A 22,019-nucleotide genomic window follows, 5' to 3' on the forward strand; every position below is an offset into this window, starting at 1 on the left:
AGCAACAAACAGGGACTTTATTAGCTGCTTAAACTGCTTGTCTGATTAATTCATACAGACTAACAACCACCTCCACTCCTGCTCTGTTGAGAATTTAGCTCCTGAACCATTGCATAGGGAGCCTGTGAAAGTTCAGGCATGAATGCTCTATCTGTAGGGGCTCTCACCCATGCTTTGGTTGCTCCAGGAGCAAAGCATTCACAGATGGCCAGATAAGCAAAGAGCCTACTCAGTCAGGGCCTGAATCAAAAGGGCCCCTCCCTGATTAAGTCTGATGTGCTTCTTTTGTGCACATATCTAAACAAGGCTGAACTTTGTTTCTGTTTAAGGGTCACTCTTTTGGTTACACATTCCTTATACAGGTACATGTTGGCCTTATTTCGCAAAGAATCAAGCCTCCATCCTAAGTAGAAGTACTGGTTCTCGACAAGGCTGTCCAGGTTAGCCATGTCCTGGGTCCATTTTCATGCCCGCTAGCTTTGAGGGTCTCCCCTCTTGGCCTAGGGTCAAAGAAGACACTAGCAAAAACCTGGCTCAATTTGTCCCCTTAGCAGGTGTGTCAGTGAATGAGGGAATTCTCACAATCTTGTGTGAGTTGTGTTCTGTTCATTATGCACCCTTTGATATTATGTTGGTTGGAGCTGTGGCAAAGACACATTGATGGGGAAATGTGATATTTATTTTTTTATTTTAAAATTATCTTAATATTTATATACCACATCATTCCCATAGGTTTGGGGCAGTTTACAAGAAATTAAACCCAACAATGATTAAGATTAATTTAGATAACATATTAAATAAACTTGACATGAATAATCTGGTAAGGCCTATTGGAAAAGATACCTTTTTAACTCCCTCTTAAAAGTGGAAATTTGGGAAATTAGATACATCTCTCCTGACGGTTCATTCCACAGCTTAGGGGCAACCATTGAAAAAATCCTCTAAGTAGCTGACATTAAGCTTACAGAAGCAGACTTCAGAAGATTATCCCCAGAGGACCTTAGCTGGCAAGACAGAATAAATAGGCAAAGATGTTCCTGAAGGTATTTTGGACTTAAGCCATGATGGGATTTTAAGATAATTGACAACACCTTGTACTGTATTCAGAAATATACTGGCTATTAGTGCAAAGACTTTAAAATGGGTGATATGCTGTTTCTCCATGATATCCTAGAAACCAGCCTGGCTGCCATATCTTGCACTAGTTGCCATTTCTGGAGTAGGCACAAGGGTAGCCCTATGTAGCGTGCACTGCAGAAATCAAGCCTAGAAGTTACCAATGTGTGCACTACTGCATTCAGGCATTTTCTTCCAGGAAGGGATGCAGTTGGGAAAATCAATTGAAGTTTATGGCAGAAATTATTGACCACAGCCTCTGTCTGTGCTGATATCTGAAGGGCTGGATCAAGCAGCAGCTCCAAACTGTGAACATGGTCTTTCAGGGGGAATGTGATCCCATCTAGAACCAGCTGACACACCTATAATCCTGGATTTGGAACCTTAAACGAAAGGACCCCCATTTTGTCTGTATTCCACCTTTTTTCGTCCAGCCAATTACCAGCTTCAGTCAGTCATTCGGAGAGAAGACACTGTCTCTAGAAGCAGCATCAGATGATGGCAAGGAGAAGCAGAGCTGGCATCACCAGCATACTGATAACATCCAGAGCCACTCTCTAGATTATCTTTCCCAGCAGCCTCATGTAGATTTTAAATAGCAGTGGAGACAGAATGGAGCCATGTGGGACTCCACAAGTCAGTTCCTTCTTAGAGGAACAACAATCGCCAAGCTAAGAACCAAACTAAGCGGTAAGAATGGAACCATTGCAAAGCAGTGCCTCCAATTCCCAACTCTGTCAGATGATACAGAAGGACACTATGGTCAATAGTATTGAAGGCCACTGAGACATCCAACAGTACCAGCAGGGACACCTCCCCCAACAATTCTGAGCTGTCCACCAGAGTGACCAAAGCAGTCTCAACTCCAATGTCTTGCTCTGAACTCAATTTAAAATGGGTCCAGAAAATCAATATCACTCAGGTCTGCCTGGAGCTGAAGTGATACCACTCCATCAATCACCTTACAAAGAAACAGTATGTTTCACGCTGGTCTAAAATTGTTAAGGTCCTGGGGGTTCAAATTAGGTTTCTTGAGGCGGGACCATACAATAGCCTCCTTCAGCCAGACAGGAACCCTATCATCTCCAAAGGAGGCACTGATATGGCATAAGAGCTTCCTCAGTGCTTCCATCCCCTGGACTACAACCAAGATGGACACAGATTGAGAGGGCAGGTGGTTGATAGCAGCCTATCAACATCATCAAGACTTACAAATCGAAACTGATCCAGGATAACCCCATTCACGGAGCTGGATACCTTTTTGTCAATCTCCACCTCCATAATCGCATCAAGCATAGGTTTAGAGGGTACTGGGGCTTGAGACAAATCCCTTGCCACTCTAAAAAGCTCTGATAGATGAGAATTTGCAGGTGCAATATGAGCAGAGAACAAAGCCTTCTTTGTGGTGGTGACCCCATAGGAACAAAGATGGTCTCTATAAAGTGTTTTGTTAGAAATGAATTTGGATTTCTGCCATGTGTGCACCAGTTGTTGTCCTTCCTGTTTCAGAATAGAGTATACCAGGGAACTTTTTTTTGGAAGCAAGATGGAAAGGAAGCTCAGGAGTAATCATGCCTAAAGCCTAGTCAGCTCCTGATTCCATTTTGCAACTAGGGACACAATAGGATCACTGGCAGAACTGGTCAAAGAATCCTCTGGGCTGACTGGAAACTTACTGGATCCATAAGTCTTCCAGAACACACCATTCTAATAGGTCCATCATTTCTACGGAGCGCAAAGAAGGGGATATGATCTTAGCCTTGACTGGGGCAAGCCATTAGTGAGGGTGCAGAAACCTCAGTCTACAAAACTAGCTGTTAAGAGCTGAATATAGCAATAATTGTGTGCCCAGCAGTACATATGGGTCCAGAGACCATTTGAGACAGGCCCATGGCTGCCACAATCAACATGAATTCATGGGTGGCCCCAGACAAATCCTGGGAAATTTCATTGTTGCTGTTGTTGAAAGCAACAATGAAATTCCGCAGGATTTACAATCTGAGGGAATTCACCACCAGTTCTGAGTCTCAGTTTGGCCAGGGATTCTGCTAGGCAACAAGGTGATTTATATACCAAAAGAATCTCCAGATTATCTCTGGACTCCAACTTCAAGTACACACACTCAATGTATTTCAGCTCCTTAGCAGGGTACCAGGTCAAAGGGATAGTATTTTTACAGATCACAGTCATACTGGCCCCTCACCCACTTTCCCTTATCTGCTCCACAACACAATAGCCAGCTAAGAGAGTAGGTGCCCACATGAGACCACTGTCTTCTCCCAGCCAGGTCAGTGTGAGACAAGCCAGGTCGACCCCCTCATCTCTAACCAGATCATGAATGCTTGCATTTATATTATGGGCTGACATGACAATACAAAGGAGCAGAGAAAGGACTGTGGGTGGCTCAGACTGCTATCCAATTTATTCCAGTCGGTAGGATGACCAGAAAGAGACACAGTTATAAGGCAACATTCTGTTCTCTTCTGCAACAGTATTTTATCCTGCCAGGACCATATTGCCCATTGACCTGCAGCATCTGAATGGTTGTCTCTCTTCAGTCAGCTTTCCACTACCTCCAGTTCACCCAGATGATTTTGAATTTCTGGACTTCTCATTCTTCGGAGACTTTTATGTTGACCAGGCACTGCCAGTTTGTTGCTTTGTATCATACTCCAGTTTTGAGCAATTGAGCATCTTTTCTTTAAGGGCCTGGACTCAGTGAACCAACTCTGTGAATTTTATGTATTACCGTGACAATTTTCTTTCCAGTGGCAAGACACTGATCAGTATGGGTGGTTTTATGTTTCAATTCATATCCTTGGCAGAAAAACTCAAGGCTCCCCTGGGCAGCAGAAAAAACAGAGGGTCCTTCTCCACTTTTGGCATTCCTGGGTATTTAGCTGTACTCAAGCTGCTTACTTGAGGATAAACTGCAAGTATATAGACTGAAAGTAGCAGAGGTCCATTTTAAGTTCCTGGTGTTCGAATACAGGACTCTTTCAATTTTGCATGCAGGGTGATGGTTCTTTTGTGATGCCAAGGAGGAGGCAAGGAGCCCCCACCACTGCATCAGATCACAGTGGAAATGAGGGCTTATCTGGAGATGTAGGAAGAGTACCACAGTACAATGGTGTTTCCTTCTGAAGGCAAGATTTATTCCTTGAAATGGAGTAAATTCCATCATGCAGATTCATTCAGCTTTTTCCAGTTTCCATGGTTTTGGAGTAATATTTCAGGACTGTTGGTGTGTTCAGTCATGGTGGTAACATTGGATAGATCCTGGTATGATCTGACATTCCTGGAACTGTTCCATATGGTGGTAGTACTTTGGTACTGGGACAACATCGCCAAAGCCACACCTCATTTCTGTTGTGACAACCAGGTGGTGAATTTACATAGTGAATTCACTGTACTTCAAGAACCCCAAATGTTGCATTTGGTTAGTCCTTTCACTAGGCATTGCCTTGCCTTCGATCTTGTCTTTTATTGTACACCATGTCACTGTGTAGATAATGAATGGCATTGCCTGTGGCCTGTTGTGTAACCAGATGTCTAGATTTTGAGAGCTGGCCCCTATGTACAGTCAGTGTCCAGATCCAATGCCTGCTGTCTTTTGTGATCTTGGGGAAACAAGGAAGAGGATGCTATAATCCTGTCTTTGGATGCTAATACACACTCCAGCTATGCTAAGGCAAGTAGGAAGTTCAACACATTCGGACACTTCCTTTCTTACGGCCTATTCCAGCAGATCAGCTCCTGGAATTCTATGTAGAGTTGCACAGTCAGGGGCTGTCTACCATATCCTGTGAGGTAAGATGGCCAGGCAGACCTTTCAAAGCAGTTACCAACTGTACTTCTGATTTTAAGCTTGGGAAGATGTCGGACAGATGGTCCAGGTCAAATCCTTATACATGGATTTATAGCCCATTAATTCTGACATTCCGATGGGCTTGAGTACACAAGGGTGTCCTGTTCCATCCTGGCACTTAAAAAAAGGTAAAGGTAGCTGCTTAGCAATTAGCTGGCTCCTCCAGAGCCTTTCAGTTCTCTGATGTCATCCTCACTCATGGTCCAGTGACTCTTGGGGACAGGTGGTCTAAAATCGAATGGTGATGCTGTAGAGCATATGTCTCTTTAACAGCAGCACTAAAGATGGAAATATGTCTAGTGGCCACACTGAAAGCATTTTGTGCCTCAGAGTTAGTGCTCCTGTCTTATTGTTTTGCCTTCAGAATTTTGCCATGACCAGTTTTGGGCAAGAGCTGATGGGTGATTCCATTTTTGCATACACTTCTGTTGCATAGGAGTTTGTTTGTTTGTTTATTTATTAAAACATTTTTTATGCCGCCCCATTAAAAATACAAAAATACAATATAAAATAAGCCACCACTGCTGCTGTTACATGATCTGCACCATAAGTGGTATTCTGAGATTTTTTTCTGGACATACATATGAATATGAGGTTGACTTAGTTCCTCTGTTGGGTTAGAGTTGGCAGTTGCTGGAGAAGACCAGAGCCTCTGAGAGTATTCATCTGCAGACACAACATGGTGTTTTGAACCAGCCACAGAGTGACTCGATCAACTGTTGGCACTCTGACAGTTTGCTTCCATTAGTGGACTGGTAGGAGGAGCACACTGTATGGATATCTCTTTACATTTTTCTGACCTGAGTCAGTGATAGCCCTGTCCCAAGTGTTTGTGTTCTACCTAGGAGGAAACAACTTGGGGCTTCTTACAGGAAAGGCCCTCATCTTGCAGGCAAGAATGGATTTTGAGACCATACGGAAAAGAGGGCCTAGCACATAGAATCTTTGTCTAATATACTCCCATGGAGGTCATGGAAGGTGGGTAGAGACCCTTGAGGTATAATTATGGTTAGAAAGAAAATGAATAGGGAGATTTGTTTGACTTTACAGGATAGACAGGGAGGAGTACTCCCATATCCTGATTTTTTTATTCCTATCTGGGGCAGAGGCATTCACTTGTCATTACTAGGCAACATCTTGCAGAATCTGTGTACGGGGATGTGGAATTTCATCCCTGACAGGTGTAGTGGTAATGGACCAAAGTCCATTAGCAAGGATATGAGGGAATTGTCAGGAATAGGTATGGTGGGCACTCACAGGCACCTTTCAGCTGAGTCCAGAGGCCTGGTGTGACCTGGGATATAGCTTGCCTTTAACACCAAACTGTCTCACTACTTAAGAGTTGTGCAGCACTGAGGGTAACACAGTGAGGCTCCACCTTTCACTCATGTATAGCTAGAGAAAAGATAGTGGGAAGGCAAAGCAGCTTATACAAAAAGGCAGGCTAGTTGCCTGTAGAGAAAATATTGTTATATTCCTGCATTTCACACTTGCAGATACTGGGGCGCGGTAAACTACCCATGTAAAATAAAGATGCTCTTCTTAAGCTTTGGGTCCATCTATTTATCTGTCTTCCTCATCCACTCCAAGAAATTAACTAACTAATTAACTTAACAGCATATCAGTTCTAACCAATTTATTGAGAAAAAGAGAGGAATTTAGATTTAAAGCAGCCAGGACATGAACACACAGGATAGTATGAACAGATAAAGCTGCACTGAAGTATTCCATCGTATCCATTTTCATATCCAACAGGAATTTTTCATTCTATCCCAAAGGAGTTACAAAATATTTCAGCAGAGAAGGGGAAATTGCCAAGGATCTAACTATTTATGTACTCTGCACAGTACAGCTTCAAGCCGTGCCAAATTCAATTCATGTGCTTTGTCTCCCACACAAAGAAAGCTAAATCTGTCAAGGAAGACTATTTCCTTTCATCTGTCAAAATAATCAGCAAGCATTGCTTTGTTTCAAAAACAGAATTCAAAATCTTAATTTTCCTGCCCATTCTTTCAAAAGTATCAGCTATCAACCAGCCACCAAAAGAAAAGCAAGTAAAATAGTGTTAACCTAAAATGGACTAAAGGATTAGAGTGCGACAGCCCAATACTGAGCTTCTTAAAATAAAACGTTATTTGTAGTCTAATTCAGAAAGCCCTTAGTTAAACAAAGAAACTACATAAAAAGTTAAGTCTGAAAGCATAAATTACTCTACTACCATTGGTTTCTGTCTACGCTTGTCTAACCAGCATCCTTACAAAATGCAGGGTTGTAAGACATGGAGCACGCAGGCATGTGGCTTTTTGCCAGTCCACTGTCAACAAAGATTTGCCAAGATCTCTATATATACATCTGTAGAAAAGATGACTACTACTGTATCTAGAACTCCATGACAGATCTCGAGTTCAAAGGAACAGGGAATATGCATGAGAAACTGAGACATGGCTCAAAGTTTTAGATTGTTGCTGTTGTTAGTCATGAAGTCGTGTCCGACCCATGGCAACCCCATGGACAACATTCCTCCAGGCCCTCCTGTCCTCCACCATCTCCCAGAGTCCACCCAAGCTCACACCAACTGCCACAGTGACGCCATCTAGCCACCTCATCCTCTGCCATCCCCTTCTTCTTTTCCCATCTATTGTTCCCAGCATTAGACTCTTCTCCAGGGAGTCCTTCCTTCTCATTAGGTGGCCAAAGTATTTGAGTTTCATCTTCAGGATCTGGCCTTCTAAAGCGCAGTCAGGGTTGATCTCCTCTAGGACTGACCGGTTTGATAGCCTTGCGGTCCAAGGGACTCGCAGGAGTCTCCTCCAGCACCACAATTCAAAGGCCTCAATCCTTTTGCGCTCAGCCTTCCTTACGGTCCAGCTTTCACAGCCATACATTACAACTGGGAAAACGATAGCCTTGAGTATATGCACTTTTGTTGACAGGGTGATGTCTCTGCTTTTTAGTATGCTGTCTAGATTTGCCATAGCTTTCCTCCCCAGGAGCAAGTGCCTTTTAATTTCTTGGCTGCAGTCCCCTTCTGCAGTGATCTTGGAGCCCAGGAAAATAAAATCTGTCACTACCTCCATTTCTTCCCCATCTATTTGCCAGGAAGTGAGAGGACCGGATGCCATGATCTTAGTTTTCTTAATGTTGAGTTTCAAGCCAACTTTTGCACTCTCTTCCTTCACCCGCATCAAGAGGCTCTTTAGTTCCTCTTCACTTTCTGCCATGAGAGTGGTATCATCTGCATATCTGAGGTTGTTGATATTTCTCCCAGCAATCTTAATTCCAACTGGTGATTCATCTAGCCCCGCCTTTCTCATGATGTGCTCTGCATATAAGTTAAATAGGCAGGGCGACAGTATACAGCCTTGCCGAACTCGTGGAACTCCCTAGCTTTCTCCATGATCCAGCGTATGTTGGCAATTTGATCTCTACTTCCTCTCCCTCTTCGAAATCCTGCCTGTACTTCTGGTAGTTCTCGGTCCACATACTGCCGGAGCCTAGCTTGTAGGATTTTGAGCATAACTTTGCTAGCATGTGAAATGAGTGCAATGGTGTGGTAGTTTGAACATTCTTTGGCATTGCCCTTCTTTGGGACCGCAATGTAAACTGACCTTTTCCAATCCTGTGGCCACTGCTGAGTTTTCCAAATTTGCTGGCATATTGAGTGTAGCACTTTTACTGCATCGTCTTTTAGGATTTTGAATAGCTCAGCTGGAATTCTATCTCCTCCACTAGCTTTGTTGTCGCTCAGACTTCCTAAGGCCCATTTGACTTCACATTCCAGGATGTCTGGCTCGAGGTCAGTGACCATCCCATCGTGGTTATCAGGGACGGTAAGCTCTTTCTTGTGTAGTTCTTCTGTGTAATCTTGCCACCTCTTCTTAATCTCTTCTGCCTCTGTTAGGTCCCTGCCATTTTGGTCCTTTATCATGCCCTTCTTTGCATGAAATGTTCCCTTCATATCTCCAATTTTCTTGAAGAGTTCTCTGGTCCTCCTTATTCTATTGTTTTCTTCTATTTCTTTGCACTGTTCATTTAAGAAGGCATTCTTATCTCTTCTAGCTGTTCTCTGGAATTCTGCATCCAATTGTTTGAATCTTTCTCTTTCTCCCTTGCCTTTCGCTTCCCTTCTTTCCTCAGCTATTTGTAAAGCTTCCTCAGACAGCCATTTTGCTTTCTTGCATTTCTTTTTCTTTGCGATGGTTTTAGTTGCTGCCTCTTGTACAATGTTGCGAACCTCCATCCATAGTTCTTCAGGCACTCTGTCTATCAGATCTAATTCCTTAAATCTATTTGTCACCTCTACTGTATATTCATCAGGGATATGATTTAGGTCATACCTGAGTGGCCTAGTGCTTTTCCCTACTTTCTTCAACTTAAGCCTAAATTTTGCAACGAGAAGCGCATGATCTGAGCCACAGTCAGCTCCTGGTCTAGTTTTTACTGACTGTATAGAGCTTCTCCATCTTTGGCTGCAGAGCACATAGTCAATCTGAGTTCTGTGTTGACCATCTGGTGATGTCCATGTGTGGAGTCGTCTCTTGGGTTGTTGGAAAAGAGTGTTTGCTATGACCATCGTATTCTCTTGACAAAATTCTACCAGCCTGTGCCCTGCTTCATTTTGTACTCCAAGGCCAAACTTGCCTGTTAATCCGGTTATCTTTTGGCTTCCTACTTTAGCATCCCAATACCCCATGATGATAAGGACATCATTTTTTGGAGTTAATTCTAGAAGGTGTTGTAGGCCTTCATAGAACTGGTCAACTTCAGCCTCTTCAGCACCAGTGGTTGGGGCATAGACTTTGACTATTGTGATGTTGAATGGTTTGCCTTGGATTCAAACTGAGATCATTCTGTCATTTTGGAGATTGTATCCCAGTACTGCTTTTCCTACTCTTTTATTGACTATGAAGGCTACTCCATTTCTTCTAAGGGATTCTTGCCCGCAGTAGTATACCTGAGGGTCATCTGAATTAAATTCACCCATTCCTGCCCATTTTAGTCTACTGATTCCTAAGATGTCGATGTTCAGTCTTGTCATCTCTTGTTTGACCACATCCAGCTTGCCTTGATTCATGGATCTTACATTCCAGGTTCCTATGGAGTATAGATCTTTGCAGCATCGGACTCTCCTTTCACTACCAGATACATCAGCAACTGAGTGTCCTTTCGGCTTTGACCCAGTCACTTCATTCTTTCTGGCGCTACTGGTACTAGCCCTCTGCTCTGCCCCAGTAGCATAATGGACACCTTCTGACCTGAGGAGCTCATCTTCCGGCATCATATCTTTTTGCCTTTCGGTACTGTCCATGGGGTTTTCATGGCAAAGATACTGGAGTGGGTTGCCATTTCCTTTTCCAGTGGATCACGTTTTGTCAGAGCTCTCTGCTATGACCTGTCCGTCTTGGGTGACCCTGCACGGCATAGCTCATAGCTTCATTGAGCTACGCAAGCCCCTTCGCCACGACAAGGCAGTGATCCATGAAGGAGAAGTTTTAGATACAATATCTTAATTAAAATTGCCCTAAATCCATGTTAAAGTTATTGTTTGGAAAAATAAGCAAACTCCTTACAATGAAGTGATATCATTCCTAGAGAGCAGGTTCCAGAAAACAGGACTGAGACAACAGCCCAGTTCATGATCATGGTGGAAAAAATAAGCTGGGATGGCTTACTTTCCCCATCACATATTCTGGTTGTGTGCCAAGGGTATTTCCATAATTGCCCTTGTCAGGGCACTTTACTGTGCCATGTGAACCGTGGCTGTTGCAGAGTAGCTTGTTAACCATGACAACAAGTAACCTTCACTGGATTTGCAAGACCTTGCAAGCCACACCTCCTGGTGTGCTGAGGGAAATAAGCCACCCCACTACAATCATGAAAACCAGGCTCAACCTCTGACCTGACCCACCAATCTTGTCTAGCATTTATATGAAATGTCAGCTACAGATCTGACCTGAAGTGTCAAAAATAAGTTGGTGACAATCAACTCTCCCTTTATTAGATCCTCAGGAGACAGTGGAAAGCTGAATCATTGTCTGCAGCAGTAAGACATGGGTGAATAAACTGCAACTCAGTCCAGAAGACAGAAATCCTCTTGGTCAGGGGATCCATGGATTCTCAGGTTTGAAACTTAGGAATGTTTTTTGACTTAGCGCTACTTTTGCCCATGCAGGGAGAGGCACTGGTAGCAGTGCTTTTGATGTATTTAAACTGGTGCACCCTTCTTAGAAAAGACAGACCCAGAAATGGTCATTCATGTTTTAGGAACTTCCAGATTAAACAACTGGAGTGTACTGTATATGCAGCTGCCCTTGAAACACAGCTAGACATTTCAGTTGATCCAAACAGCAACTGCTAAAGTTTTGACTAGAGCCAAGTAGAGAATCTATTTTTGGAGAGCTGTTTGCGTTTACTGATGCGTATAAATTACGTATGTGAATTTAAAGAACTCTTTATATAACTTGCAAGGGGAAGTAAAGAGGGGAAGAAATTAAGTCTCATTTCCAAATTAAATTGACAAGAGAGTTGGAAAATGATTGTCATACAATGAACTATATGCTCACCTTTTCTTGTTAAAAACTTGCATTTAGGAAGGAACTGTGCCTTCTCCTTCAGCCATAGATCTGGAGTTTTAATTATAATTGTATCATAGTGGTGAGCCAAGTTAGCAACATTTACACAAATAGAAGAGTAAAAAGGGCTTTATATTATGGAAGGACTACCCAAAAATATCTTCATAAACTGAGCATCTGGAACAATCGGGAGGAATTATACCCTAACATTTCATTAATTTCTCCTCCTGTTCAGGTGGATATGTGTATTGTCTTGCTCTCAGCTCCTTCTACATGCAATGATACAGACTTAAAAAGGATATCACCACAATGCCCTGCATGTGGCTATCCCCACCAACATTACCTAGGATAGTGTTGTGCAGCAGTTAAGAGTACTGGGCTGGGATGCAGGAGTTCTGGCTTCTAGTCCCCTCTCAGCCATGAAGCTCACTGAGTCACTTTGGGCCAGTTGCTGTCTCTTGGAATAACCTACCTCACAGGGTTGCTGTTGTGAGGATAAAAAGGAGAGGGGAAGAACCTTGTAAACCACCCTGGGTTCCTTGCAGGAAGAAGAAAGGCAGGATATAAAGGCAGTGTGTTGTTGGTGGTGATAATGATAATAATAGCTTCTACTGAAAGTGAATTAGGATTAGTGTTAATGCTCCATGAATAATATATTATCTGGAAAGACTGAGAAACATTTTTAACATCTTTGTACAAGCATTTCTGTATTCCAAATACTGTTAAATCAAAACTTTGAAGGGACTGTGCACCCAACAAATGATAAGCAAAGGCATATTTACCGAGGTGTGGAGTAAATATGGGGTGTTGGCAGGCTTATACACTGAACATATGTGGCTTGTATTTAGCAAAGGCTGTAAATATTAAAGAAAATGTATATGCAGGTAAATATTAAACAAGAAAGAAGCAAATGCAGTAACTTACTGAAAAAAATCAAAGAAATAATAAAATAATTATACTTACCAGGCCACTTAAAGCTACAATCCAGATGTAAGATCCAGAAGTTAAAAGCTACAAGACAAAAGTGTTTAACTTAAATATAATTTAAACTGCATAATCCTTAACTGACTATTGCTATCTTATACAAACAATAAAGTAACAGATATCATGAAAAGTAGATCTGTGGAAGCAGAAAAACTGATTCAAACAGAGGGGTAGTGAAGCAAGCAACAAATGTGGAGCACAATCACAGAGAAAACCTCGCATTGACAAGATTCATAATTTCAAGGAAAATGGTTTCATAACATAGCTTTATATTGATTGGGTGGACTGGGTTCACTCAGATATGGAACAAATTGGAAACAATATGGTTGAAAAGCACATTATATTAATTTGCTGATATCTTCAAGTAAAATGTAACTGGATCTGACCCAATTTCTTCTCCAGAATCTAATGGAAGCAGACTTCCACATGTCAGAATGAACATTACTTTTCTTTCTTAATTACCTATCTAATTAAGCAATTAAGAGCACAAAAATGCCCACAACCCGCCAAACTTGGAAGAGTGGGAACATCATAGATGCTATTATCTCCATGTTCTCACATACTGCAAAACAAGCAGTTGGTTGATTTTGGCTGTCCTACTGCACTGTTTTTGAGGAGCAGGGAAGGAGACTTCAGTGCAGTCAGGATAGATCATATCTTGATTGCATTGTTCTTCCCCTATTTCCATGCCCATTAAACCTCTTCTCCAAGGTCACTTTTGTGACTATGGGGAAGTAGCCAGCATAGTTTTTCCCACATGGGCTGCATGGTGGAAGCTGTGTGTGTGTGTGGGGGGGGGGGTGGTCTAAGCAAGGATCTTCAGCTCTAAGGTTGGAGTGCTTTTCCAACATTGGAGCTGGGAATCTAAACAATTTCATGGCCATCTGGACACAGTCTAGGGGTCATAAGACTGCTCTTTAAAGCAAATCTTTTTAAGATAAACAGACAAAAAGAAGTAATTTATAACGGCACTCAGCTTAGAAATTAGTTTTTAAAAACACTGTGAAAGGACTTCATTTCCCTCTCTATTATTTTAACACAAAGGGGAATTATTTTTTAAACTGAGAGAACAGGAAAGCAGACATTAAGCTGCAAAAAGATTAGGCATAATGAGATGCATAAATCAACGGTAGGAGTATTAAAGAGCAAAATCTCAAACAGAGTAAATAGTACAGAAGAAGCAGGCATGAGTAATAATCTGATACTGACATATTCATTTCTCCCTCTGTCTCCCCAAAATGGACATGGAACAGATGAATAAAAACCTGATAATTTCCACCAACAATTAACATATTTCAGTCCAGCTAAAAGTGTACACAGGAAGACCTTCTTATAATTTTGCATACTTCTTTTGTAAACATGTAATACCATGGTACATATCTTTGATCTTTTTTGGACCTTTCAGTGCGTAACACTTTTAGGACCAGCAACATCTTCTATTACTGTGCATATTGTGAGCAATGTCATTTCTAAGGAATTCCAGCACAGAATCTGAATGAATGCCATTATCTGTTATAAATTGCTATGAACTGCCCAGAGAGCTTTGACTACAGTGTCTTCATTGCTGCTTCTTCATCATCATCATCATCTACTGAATAATTATTTGGTCTGCAAGAAAAGTGTCAAAACCTCATGATCTAGCATAATCTTTCACTGTTCACAGATACTTGAAAGATCAGGATGAAGTGTTTAACAGCAGCCCCACTTGCTTGTTGTGATAAGAAGGAAAAATAAAGCAAGAGAAACTGATGCAAAGATAATTATCTAGCCTAGCGTTAACAGTTATTATCTTAGCTGTAAGAGGAAAATGATTAATCAAAATAACGAACTTTACAGAATGCACACTATATTTTTCCAGCCAGGCAAAACTAAGGTTCTGTTAGAGTCAGGCTGAAGTCATGGGTGGTTACACTCAAATCTAGAATTGGAGAGTATACTCTGAGATTAGCAAGCTGAAGTAAACCAAGCAAGATTCATTGCTCTTTTATTTATTATTTGTATTCCAGTTAAGTGTTATGCTAGTATTTAAAACAAGTTCTCTTAAAATTATTAATTAATTAATTAATCTAGTTAGTTGGTTAGTAGGAATGACACTTCCACTTTTTGTCAGATTTGCCTTGTCCGGAGTGCTTTTTTCATTTCGGGTCCTTTGTCTCAACATGTCTCTTTTTCGCGTTGCTTTTTTTTTTCCGATAATCAGCAGGGCCTGACTGTTTTGCAGGCCGAGCTGAGTGTCTTGAGGGAGGTTTAACAGCGAATGGGGCGCATTCAAACCCTATTTCTCCTGAGCCTTCAGCAGTGGTCTCATGCATGGCTGCCAGAGCCCTATTCCAAAGTTCCCTCTTTAGGTGTCCTTCCATGTTTTTCCTGGCCTGCTTAGTGAATGCCTGGCTATGAGGGCACTTGTCAACACAGTGACCCTCACCTGGGCATAGTAGGCAAAGTGAGTGGCCATCCTTCAAAGGCATTTTAACCCCACACTTAGCACACTTACAGAAGACTGATCGCTGAGCCATCGAAGAAGAGAGGAGGATAAGGAGTAATATCAGATGAAGAGAAGAAATGTTAGACAACAGAAGCTTTTTTAAAAAAAATTATGAGGGAGTGATTTCCAGGGGCGTGGGTGAAACATGGCAAGTGTAAAGAGTGTGAAGGGGAACAGAAGCAGGTGAAAGAAGTGCTTGGGAGAAGGGAAGTAGAACTCCCACCAAAAAAGCACTCAGCTAGAAGAATCTTCCCCAATTGTGCAGGTGCTAGTACTCGTGTGTGTTGCACAGACACCATGAAGAAGAAAGCAGACTTCCCCATTGGAGAAAGGATGAGCAATCACAGAACTTCTTTATCCATCTCACAATATGTCTATACCTAGATTACTGTGACTAATATGATGCCACCTTTGCTAAATTAGTGCCTTTTAGCAGCATGCATTGTAGCATCTATGGAAAAGCACCCATTTCAAACATCTGTTTTAGTTTTTAGGACTAAATGGAAAAGGCAGGTTGCTTACCTGTAACTGTTGTTCCTTGAGTGGTCATCCGTACATTCACACATAAATGGGTGCTGTGCCTGGGCGGTGCCTGTTGCTGGGAAGATTTAAGAGCTTTAATGTTTTTTGGTGGGAACTCCGTGCCCCCCTCCCCAGTATAAATGGGCAGAGTGCCCGCCCCTTCACCAGTCAGCTGAAGACCATCTGTTCGCCCCCAGCTGGAGCTGGCCAGTATAGAACTTTGCTCCATAAGGAAGCATAGAAACATACAGCGAACCCAGTCACCAACATCGAAGTGGGGCCGGTGGGTGGATTGTGTGAATGCACGGATGACAACTCAAAGAATGACAGTTACAAGTAAGCAACCTGCCTTTCTTCGTCATGGTCTCCATGCATCACACATATATGGGTGACAAACAAGCTTACCACACCCGGAGGTGGGACAGTATCATCACTGAAGAACTGTGGACAAGATGGCACAGCCAAAGGAGCAGTCCTGTCTGGCCTTGATGTCTAAATGGTAGTGCTTTGTGAATGCACACGGGGTGGACCATGTTGCTGCTTTGCAGATATGTAGTGGAAAGCCCACATGGAGGGCAGAAGAAGTGGCGACTGCTTTTGTGGAATGTCCCTTCAGAGTAAGAGTTAAGTCCAGTTTGAAGAGGCGATAAGACAGTTCAATCGTCTCAACGATCCATTTCGAAAGACTTTGAGTGCTAACAGGTGCTCCCTTCTGAGTATTTGACAAAAAGCCGTTTGGTTTTCCTGAATGACTCAGTTTGGGAACGATAGAAGGCCATACATCTACGGATGTCAAGGCTGTGTAGAGAGTGCTCAACTGGTGTCGCTGGAGCAGGGAAATAAGCCGGAAGAACAATGTCCTGAGATTAAGGTGAAAAGGTGTCACAACCTTCAGTAGAAAGGCTGGGTCAATACAGAGGACTACTTTCTCCTTGAGGAAATTGAGGTATGGAGGGTCAACACGAAGAGCACACAGTTTGCTAGTTCTTCTTGCCAATGTGATAGCAACTAGGAAGGTCGTTTTCCAAGAGAGAGGGCAGAGATCAGTAGTAGCCATTGGTTCAAAAAGAGGTTTGGTGAGAGCCTACAAGATGACAGAGAGGCTCCATGTCAAGACAGCCAATCAGATCAGAGGTTGAAGGTTTTGTAATCCTTGTAGGAATCAAGTTGGTGAGAGAATACAGATGACCCTCCAATGCATCCTCAATGATGCGAGATGGCTGTGATATACACCTTAATGATGTGAGAGCCCCACGGTATAACGAGAGTAGGAATTGTAAAATGTTCTCAATGGTGGCAGATTGAGGTAGAAATTGGTTAGTAGAGGCAAAGGAGGTAAAATGTTTCCATTTAGCATTGTAGGAGCTTTGTGTGTTCAATCGTAGTGCAAATTGGAGAATGAACTGAATGTCCAGGTGAAGATCTGTCAGATTTGAAGATGTCATCAACACCGGCGTTGGTATTGAGAGTAACAGTGACACAGAAGTCTCTGATCTCATAGAAGCAAGTGTAGAGAACACGAACATTGGTCCCAAAGGAGGTGCTTTTGTAGGATCCGAAGGAGTTGTCAGTATGGAATGAACAGAGGCAATAGTCGGTACCAAAGATGCAGTCGGTTCTGAAGATAAAGTTGGAGAAGCAGTCAGTGGTGGAGTCAAGCAATGAGGTTCAGGGATTGCAGGTCTGGATGCCTTATAGCACCTTGTTCTTGAGTGAGAAGGTGAGGGATGTGAGGTAGAGGTAAGAACTCATTGTTGGACAGCTGGAGAAGAGTGGAGAACCAGGACTGTCGGGGCCACCAAGGAGTGATAAGAACGCTGTGAGCATTGTTGTGACAGATCTTCGCTATACTCGTTATTAGTGGAATTAGAGGGAATGCATAAAAGAACTCATTCTCCCAGGAGATCATGAGCGTGTCCCCAGTCGAATCCAGACCGATGCCCACTCTGGAGCAGTAAGCCCTGCAGACCGAGTTGTCCTGTGTTGCCAACAGGTCTGTGGTCGGTGTTCCCCACAGTTGGAAAAGATGGTGACAGACTTGGCGATCCAACTCCCACTCGTGACTTGTGGACATGTGCCTGATGAGGGAGTCAGCTTCCTCGTTGTCCATGCTGGTGAGATGAATTGCTCAAGGAGTGATCCTGTGGGCAATGCACTAGTTCCACATATGGAGGGCGAGGTACACTAACAGGACCAATCTCGTTCTGCCCTGCTTATTTATGTAGAACACAGTCACAATGTTGTCCAATGCAATCTGTAGGGTGGCCTGAAAGGAACGTAGTGCCTTGAAGACCACCAGAAATTCCAGATAATGGATATGCCTGGTGGTCTTGTGTCCATGCCTTGAATCTGAAGAGACACGCAGTGGGAATCCCATCCAGTCTGGAAGGCATCGGTATAGAGCATCACAGTCAGTTCCGGTGTATAGAATGGTACTCTACAAGAGAGGTTAGTATCGCTAGTCCACCAGGATAGAGTTTGGAAGACTGAATACAGAGGTTGTAATAGTTGGTTCGGTCAATCACAGTCCAGATGAAAGTTGCAATTGAACCACAGCTGCAATGGCTGCATTTGCAGTCTTGCATTCAGCACCACCAATACTGTGGATGCCATATGAATGAACACCTGTTAAATGGAGTGTGCAGAGACAGTCTGTTGAGTGGTAATCCATCGTACAGAGGCTATCAGTGTCTCTTGTCAGTCTGGAGGTAGGAAGGCTCATGTGCAAAGGGAGCCCAAGTGTGCTCTGATGTAGTTGATGACCTGGGAGGGAACGAGGCATGATTTCTCAGTATTGACACAAAGACCCAACTGGTCAAGCAGGGAAAAGGTGATGTTGATTGAAGTCAATAGGTCTTCTCTAGAGGTGGAGATGATGAGCCAATCATCCAGGTAAGGGTAGATGTGGATACCCTGCAGCCTGAGATGGGCACAGACCGGAGCCATGCATTTTGTAAAGACCCTCAGAGCAGTAGCGAGCCCATAGGGTTGCTATCCCCTCGACACTGATTAAGTTGTGGATTGGAGATGGTGGGTAGTAGCTGTATGGGGGATAGAAATCCCACAGATAAGGCTGGTCAAAGCACTCAGGATCGAAGTCCCCATAGGACAAAGGCTCCCAGTACCATGATGGTTGCAGTGCAGGAGGTTGTGGAGGTAAGAGGGAGGACAGGCACTGAGGAGCCCTTGGTGATCCCTCCGGAGATGAATGCCCAGCAGGTGTAGGTGTTGGCAATCTTGCAGGTGGGTGGTCGAGTCCCAACTGAGGTGGAGATTCATGGATTTCTCCATCCAAGATGGAAGCTCATGCCAACAGATCCGAGCATTCAGGATTGGAATGCGGAGGGATGGGGATTCACAGGGGTGGCGCTGGAGGTCTCACCTGCATAACCAAGTGGTGGCTGGGTGGCTTGGTCGGTACCAAGACAGGCAAATCACTCGGCTCAGAGTGAGGCACTTTAGTGTGTTTTTTGTGCTGATGCTCGGTCTTATCATGTCTGTCCTTCTTAGGATGCTTAGGTTTTGAAGCTTCCTCGGACCCGACATGCTTCTTCTTCTCCTTATGTTTCCTCAGAGGAGAATGAGAGGAACACTTTCCATCAGGACTGGCCGAGTCCCCTTTGGATGGGCGAGAGGGGGCACTTTTGGAAGACCCTGGAGCCACGGAGGAGCCGTATCAGCCGAGACTGATTTTCTCAGTTTTTCCGAGCTTGCCTAGTAAATGATTGGTAGTGCCTGCACTTGTCGGTTCTATGTTCCTCTCCTAGGCAGAGGAGACATAGGGTGTGCGGGTCAGTGGGAGACATCTTAGGTCCACACTAAGCGCACTTGCAGAAAGCCTCCCGCTGTGCCATCAAGAGAAAGAGGAGGAAAGTACAGTGGTAAGCAGAGAGGTATAGCTCAAGGTTAAGACATTAGAAGGCTTTGTTTATTTATGTATTTATTGGAAAGGGGGTTGGGAAAGGAGAAAGGATATAAAGTGGGGGTTCGGTAAGGGTAGCGAACAACAGGTAAAGAGTTTTAGATCAAGAAGGGGTCAGACGAAGTTAGAAGTTTAGAACTATTCAAAAGAGTAAACTAAGTAGTTTGCGAAAATATGAGGAAATAAACAACAAGGCCCGAGGCACAGTGAATGGTGGTTGCAAGCAGGCTGGCAAAGGAGCGAGCACACCGCCCATTTATACTGGGGGGGGGCGGGGGGGAGGGACTGCACAGTTCCCACCAAAAACCGTTAAAGCTCTTAAATCTTCCCGACAACAGGCACTGTGCAGGCACAGCACTCATGTATGTGTGATGCACAGAGACCATGACGAATCTAGAATACTAAATTAGTGTGTTCTGGAAGACAGTGTGTGCAAATTGGAAGTGCTGTACTTCTAAGTAAATTAAGAGCAAACAAAGCAATACATACTGTACCTGCAAACCCAGTATATAGACCAGTGTCTTGTTTGTGATGGAAAACTGTCCTAGAATTTGTGTCACTTGCACTCTTGGAATGGAGCAATAAAATGGTACAAAAAGCGCAAACACAGGGCCCAAGCTGTTGAGACAAAATACAATGCAAAAACAGGACATCAATAGCATTTCAGTAGAGTTTCAGTCTCTCTCCCTTGACTAATTCTGACTAGTTCTGTTACATCTCTTTTAGAATGTTGAATAATCTGCCTAGATTACTCACACCAACATTTTAAGAATAACTAGAAGCTTCTTTATTCAGATTAGCACTAGATACATATTAGCAAAGTTCATGTGGTAGGGGGTGCCCCACAGAGTAAGAAGAGCATCCTTGCTTGCTTCCTACCTATGCTGTTCCCTGGGGAATTAGCATATCCTCACCCTTATTTGGCAGATGCCCATCCTGCAAGGCAGGGGTGCAGGTTTTTCTCTGGGCTCTCTTCTGCATGATCCATTTTTCTTGGTCATACCTGGCTACACTGGAGTCCAACCAAGAAAATGAAGCTAGAAACTCAACTGAATATTAGGAATTTGGCTAACAGCAGAAAAGTTGTAATTTAATATAAACATGTTTACTTGTGTTTTTGCTTTAAAAGATAGGGAGCAAAACAGTTTAATTTAAACTGTTTCCCTGGAATGATGCATTTTTTCAAACCAAGGTTGAGGAAGAACAAACAATAAGCTCCCAAACTCCAATTCCCTAGCCTAAGCCAGTTCTTGCCAAGATCCAAGCTTCACCTGTCTGAGGGCTTTGAAAAAATTTTCATAAATCAGTGCTACTTGTTGGTGTAATTGGAAGACCAAAACTTTTTATATACTGAAGTAAAAGTCATTTTCCAACTATTTTCACACACTGATATGTAGTAAGAAACACTCTCAAGTGCATAACTACCCCAAAAATAGAGATATGGAGAATCACTTGGCCTTCCAAGGGCAATTCAACATGGAAAGGGGATTCAGTTCAAAATAACTTTGTCATATTTTTAAGCTGTGCAAAGCAGTATGCATATTCAAGAGTGGTAAAAAGTTGCAACTTATTAACCCTGAAATCGTTGTCAACTACTGAGAAGTATAAAAACATCATATGAAAACAGATTACATAATCCATTATAATTGTTTGAAAGTCATAAACAGTAACGCATGTAGGAAAAAGCATTCCACATTTTCTTACGGATACTGTATAGAATTATGCCAAAAGGAAAAATAATGTTATGCATATTTATTCAGAAGCAAGCCTCAGATTAAATCAGTTAGGTTTACTCCCAGGTAAGGGTGTACAGGACTGCAGTCTAACTCTTCACTAATGCTTGTGTTTAAAATATTACAATTAATGACAGCAGGCATTATTTATTTATTAACAATACATATACCCTGTTCTTTACAAGATGTCCCAAGATGGCTTACAACAGTAAATAAATCACAACAGTAAATAAGTACAACAAATTATAACATAACAAGCATAACAGAACATAACTGAACATAATGTTAAAACCTAGTTAAAATAATTAAATATTAAAATGATGGGCAAATAAAAAGGTTTTTGCCTGGTGCCCAAAAGACTTATAATGTCAGCGCAAGGCAAACCTCTCTGGGGAGCGAATTCCACAGTCGGGGCACCACCACAGAGAAGACCATCCTCTGGGTAATTATACAGGATAGACTAGGCTAAAATATTAGCCTAGGGTGCATTGTGGAATGAACAATCTGCCTGAGCACTGGGCTAATGTGCTTCCCCTACCCCAGTTTGAGATCCTGATTTCTTAGGAACTACTTTTTCTAAGTTAAATACACCTTGTTTCTAACCAGGAAGCTTTTACTTCTCTCCCCTAATGTGTGAATGATGAGGGAGTACATAAGCTTGTACTTCATGTAGGATTCATTTATGAAAACCAAGCCCAAGATCAAGACATGGAGCCAAGAAATGTCACAAATGTTTAAACAGTTTCTGGTGCTGCCACGTCTTTTGACCCAAACCCATGACATATCTCTTTTTCAAACTTCTATAAATCTGGTTAAC

General features: G+C 42.8%; 1 protein-coding gene across 2 annotated transcripts in view; it reads right to left on the reverse strand.

The window, feature by feature from the left end:
* The window catches only part of UBAC2 (UBA domain containing 2), a 135,147-nt gene that overhangs the window by 48,901 nt on the left and 64,227 nt on the right, over nt 1–22,019 (reverse strand). For both annotated transcript variants that reach the window (XM_044428570.1, XM_044428569.1), the window contains 2 exons: nt 19,964–20,087; nt 12,520–12,567 (listed from right to left, as the gene is read on the reverse strand). In XM_044428570.1, coding sequence (XP_044284505.1) covers nt 12,520–12,567; nt 19,964–20,087 — 172 coding nt within the window. The remainder of the gene's footprint in view (nt 1–12,519; nt 12,568–19,963; nt 20,088–22,019) is intronic.

This window comes from Varanus komodoensis, unplaced genomic scaffold (assembly GCF_004798865.1).
Source record: "Varanus komodoensis strain SLA01 unplaced genomic scaffold, ASM479886v1 scaffold2, whole genome shotgun sequence".
NCBI classification, from domain to species: domain Eukaryota; kingdom Metazoa; phylum Chordata; class Lepidosauria; order Squamata; family Varanidae; genus Varanus; species Varanus komodoensis.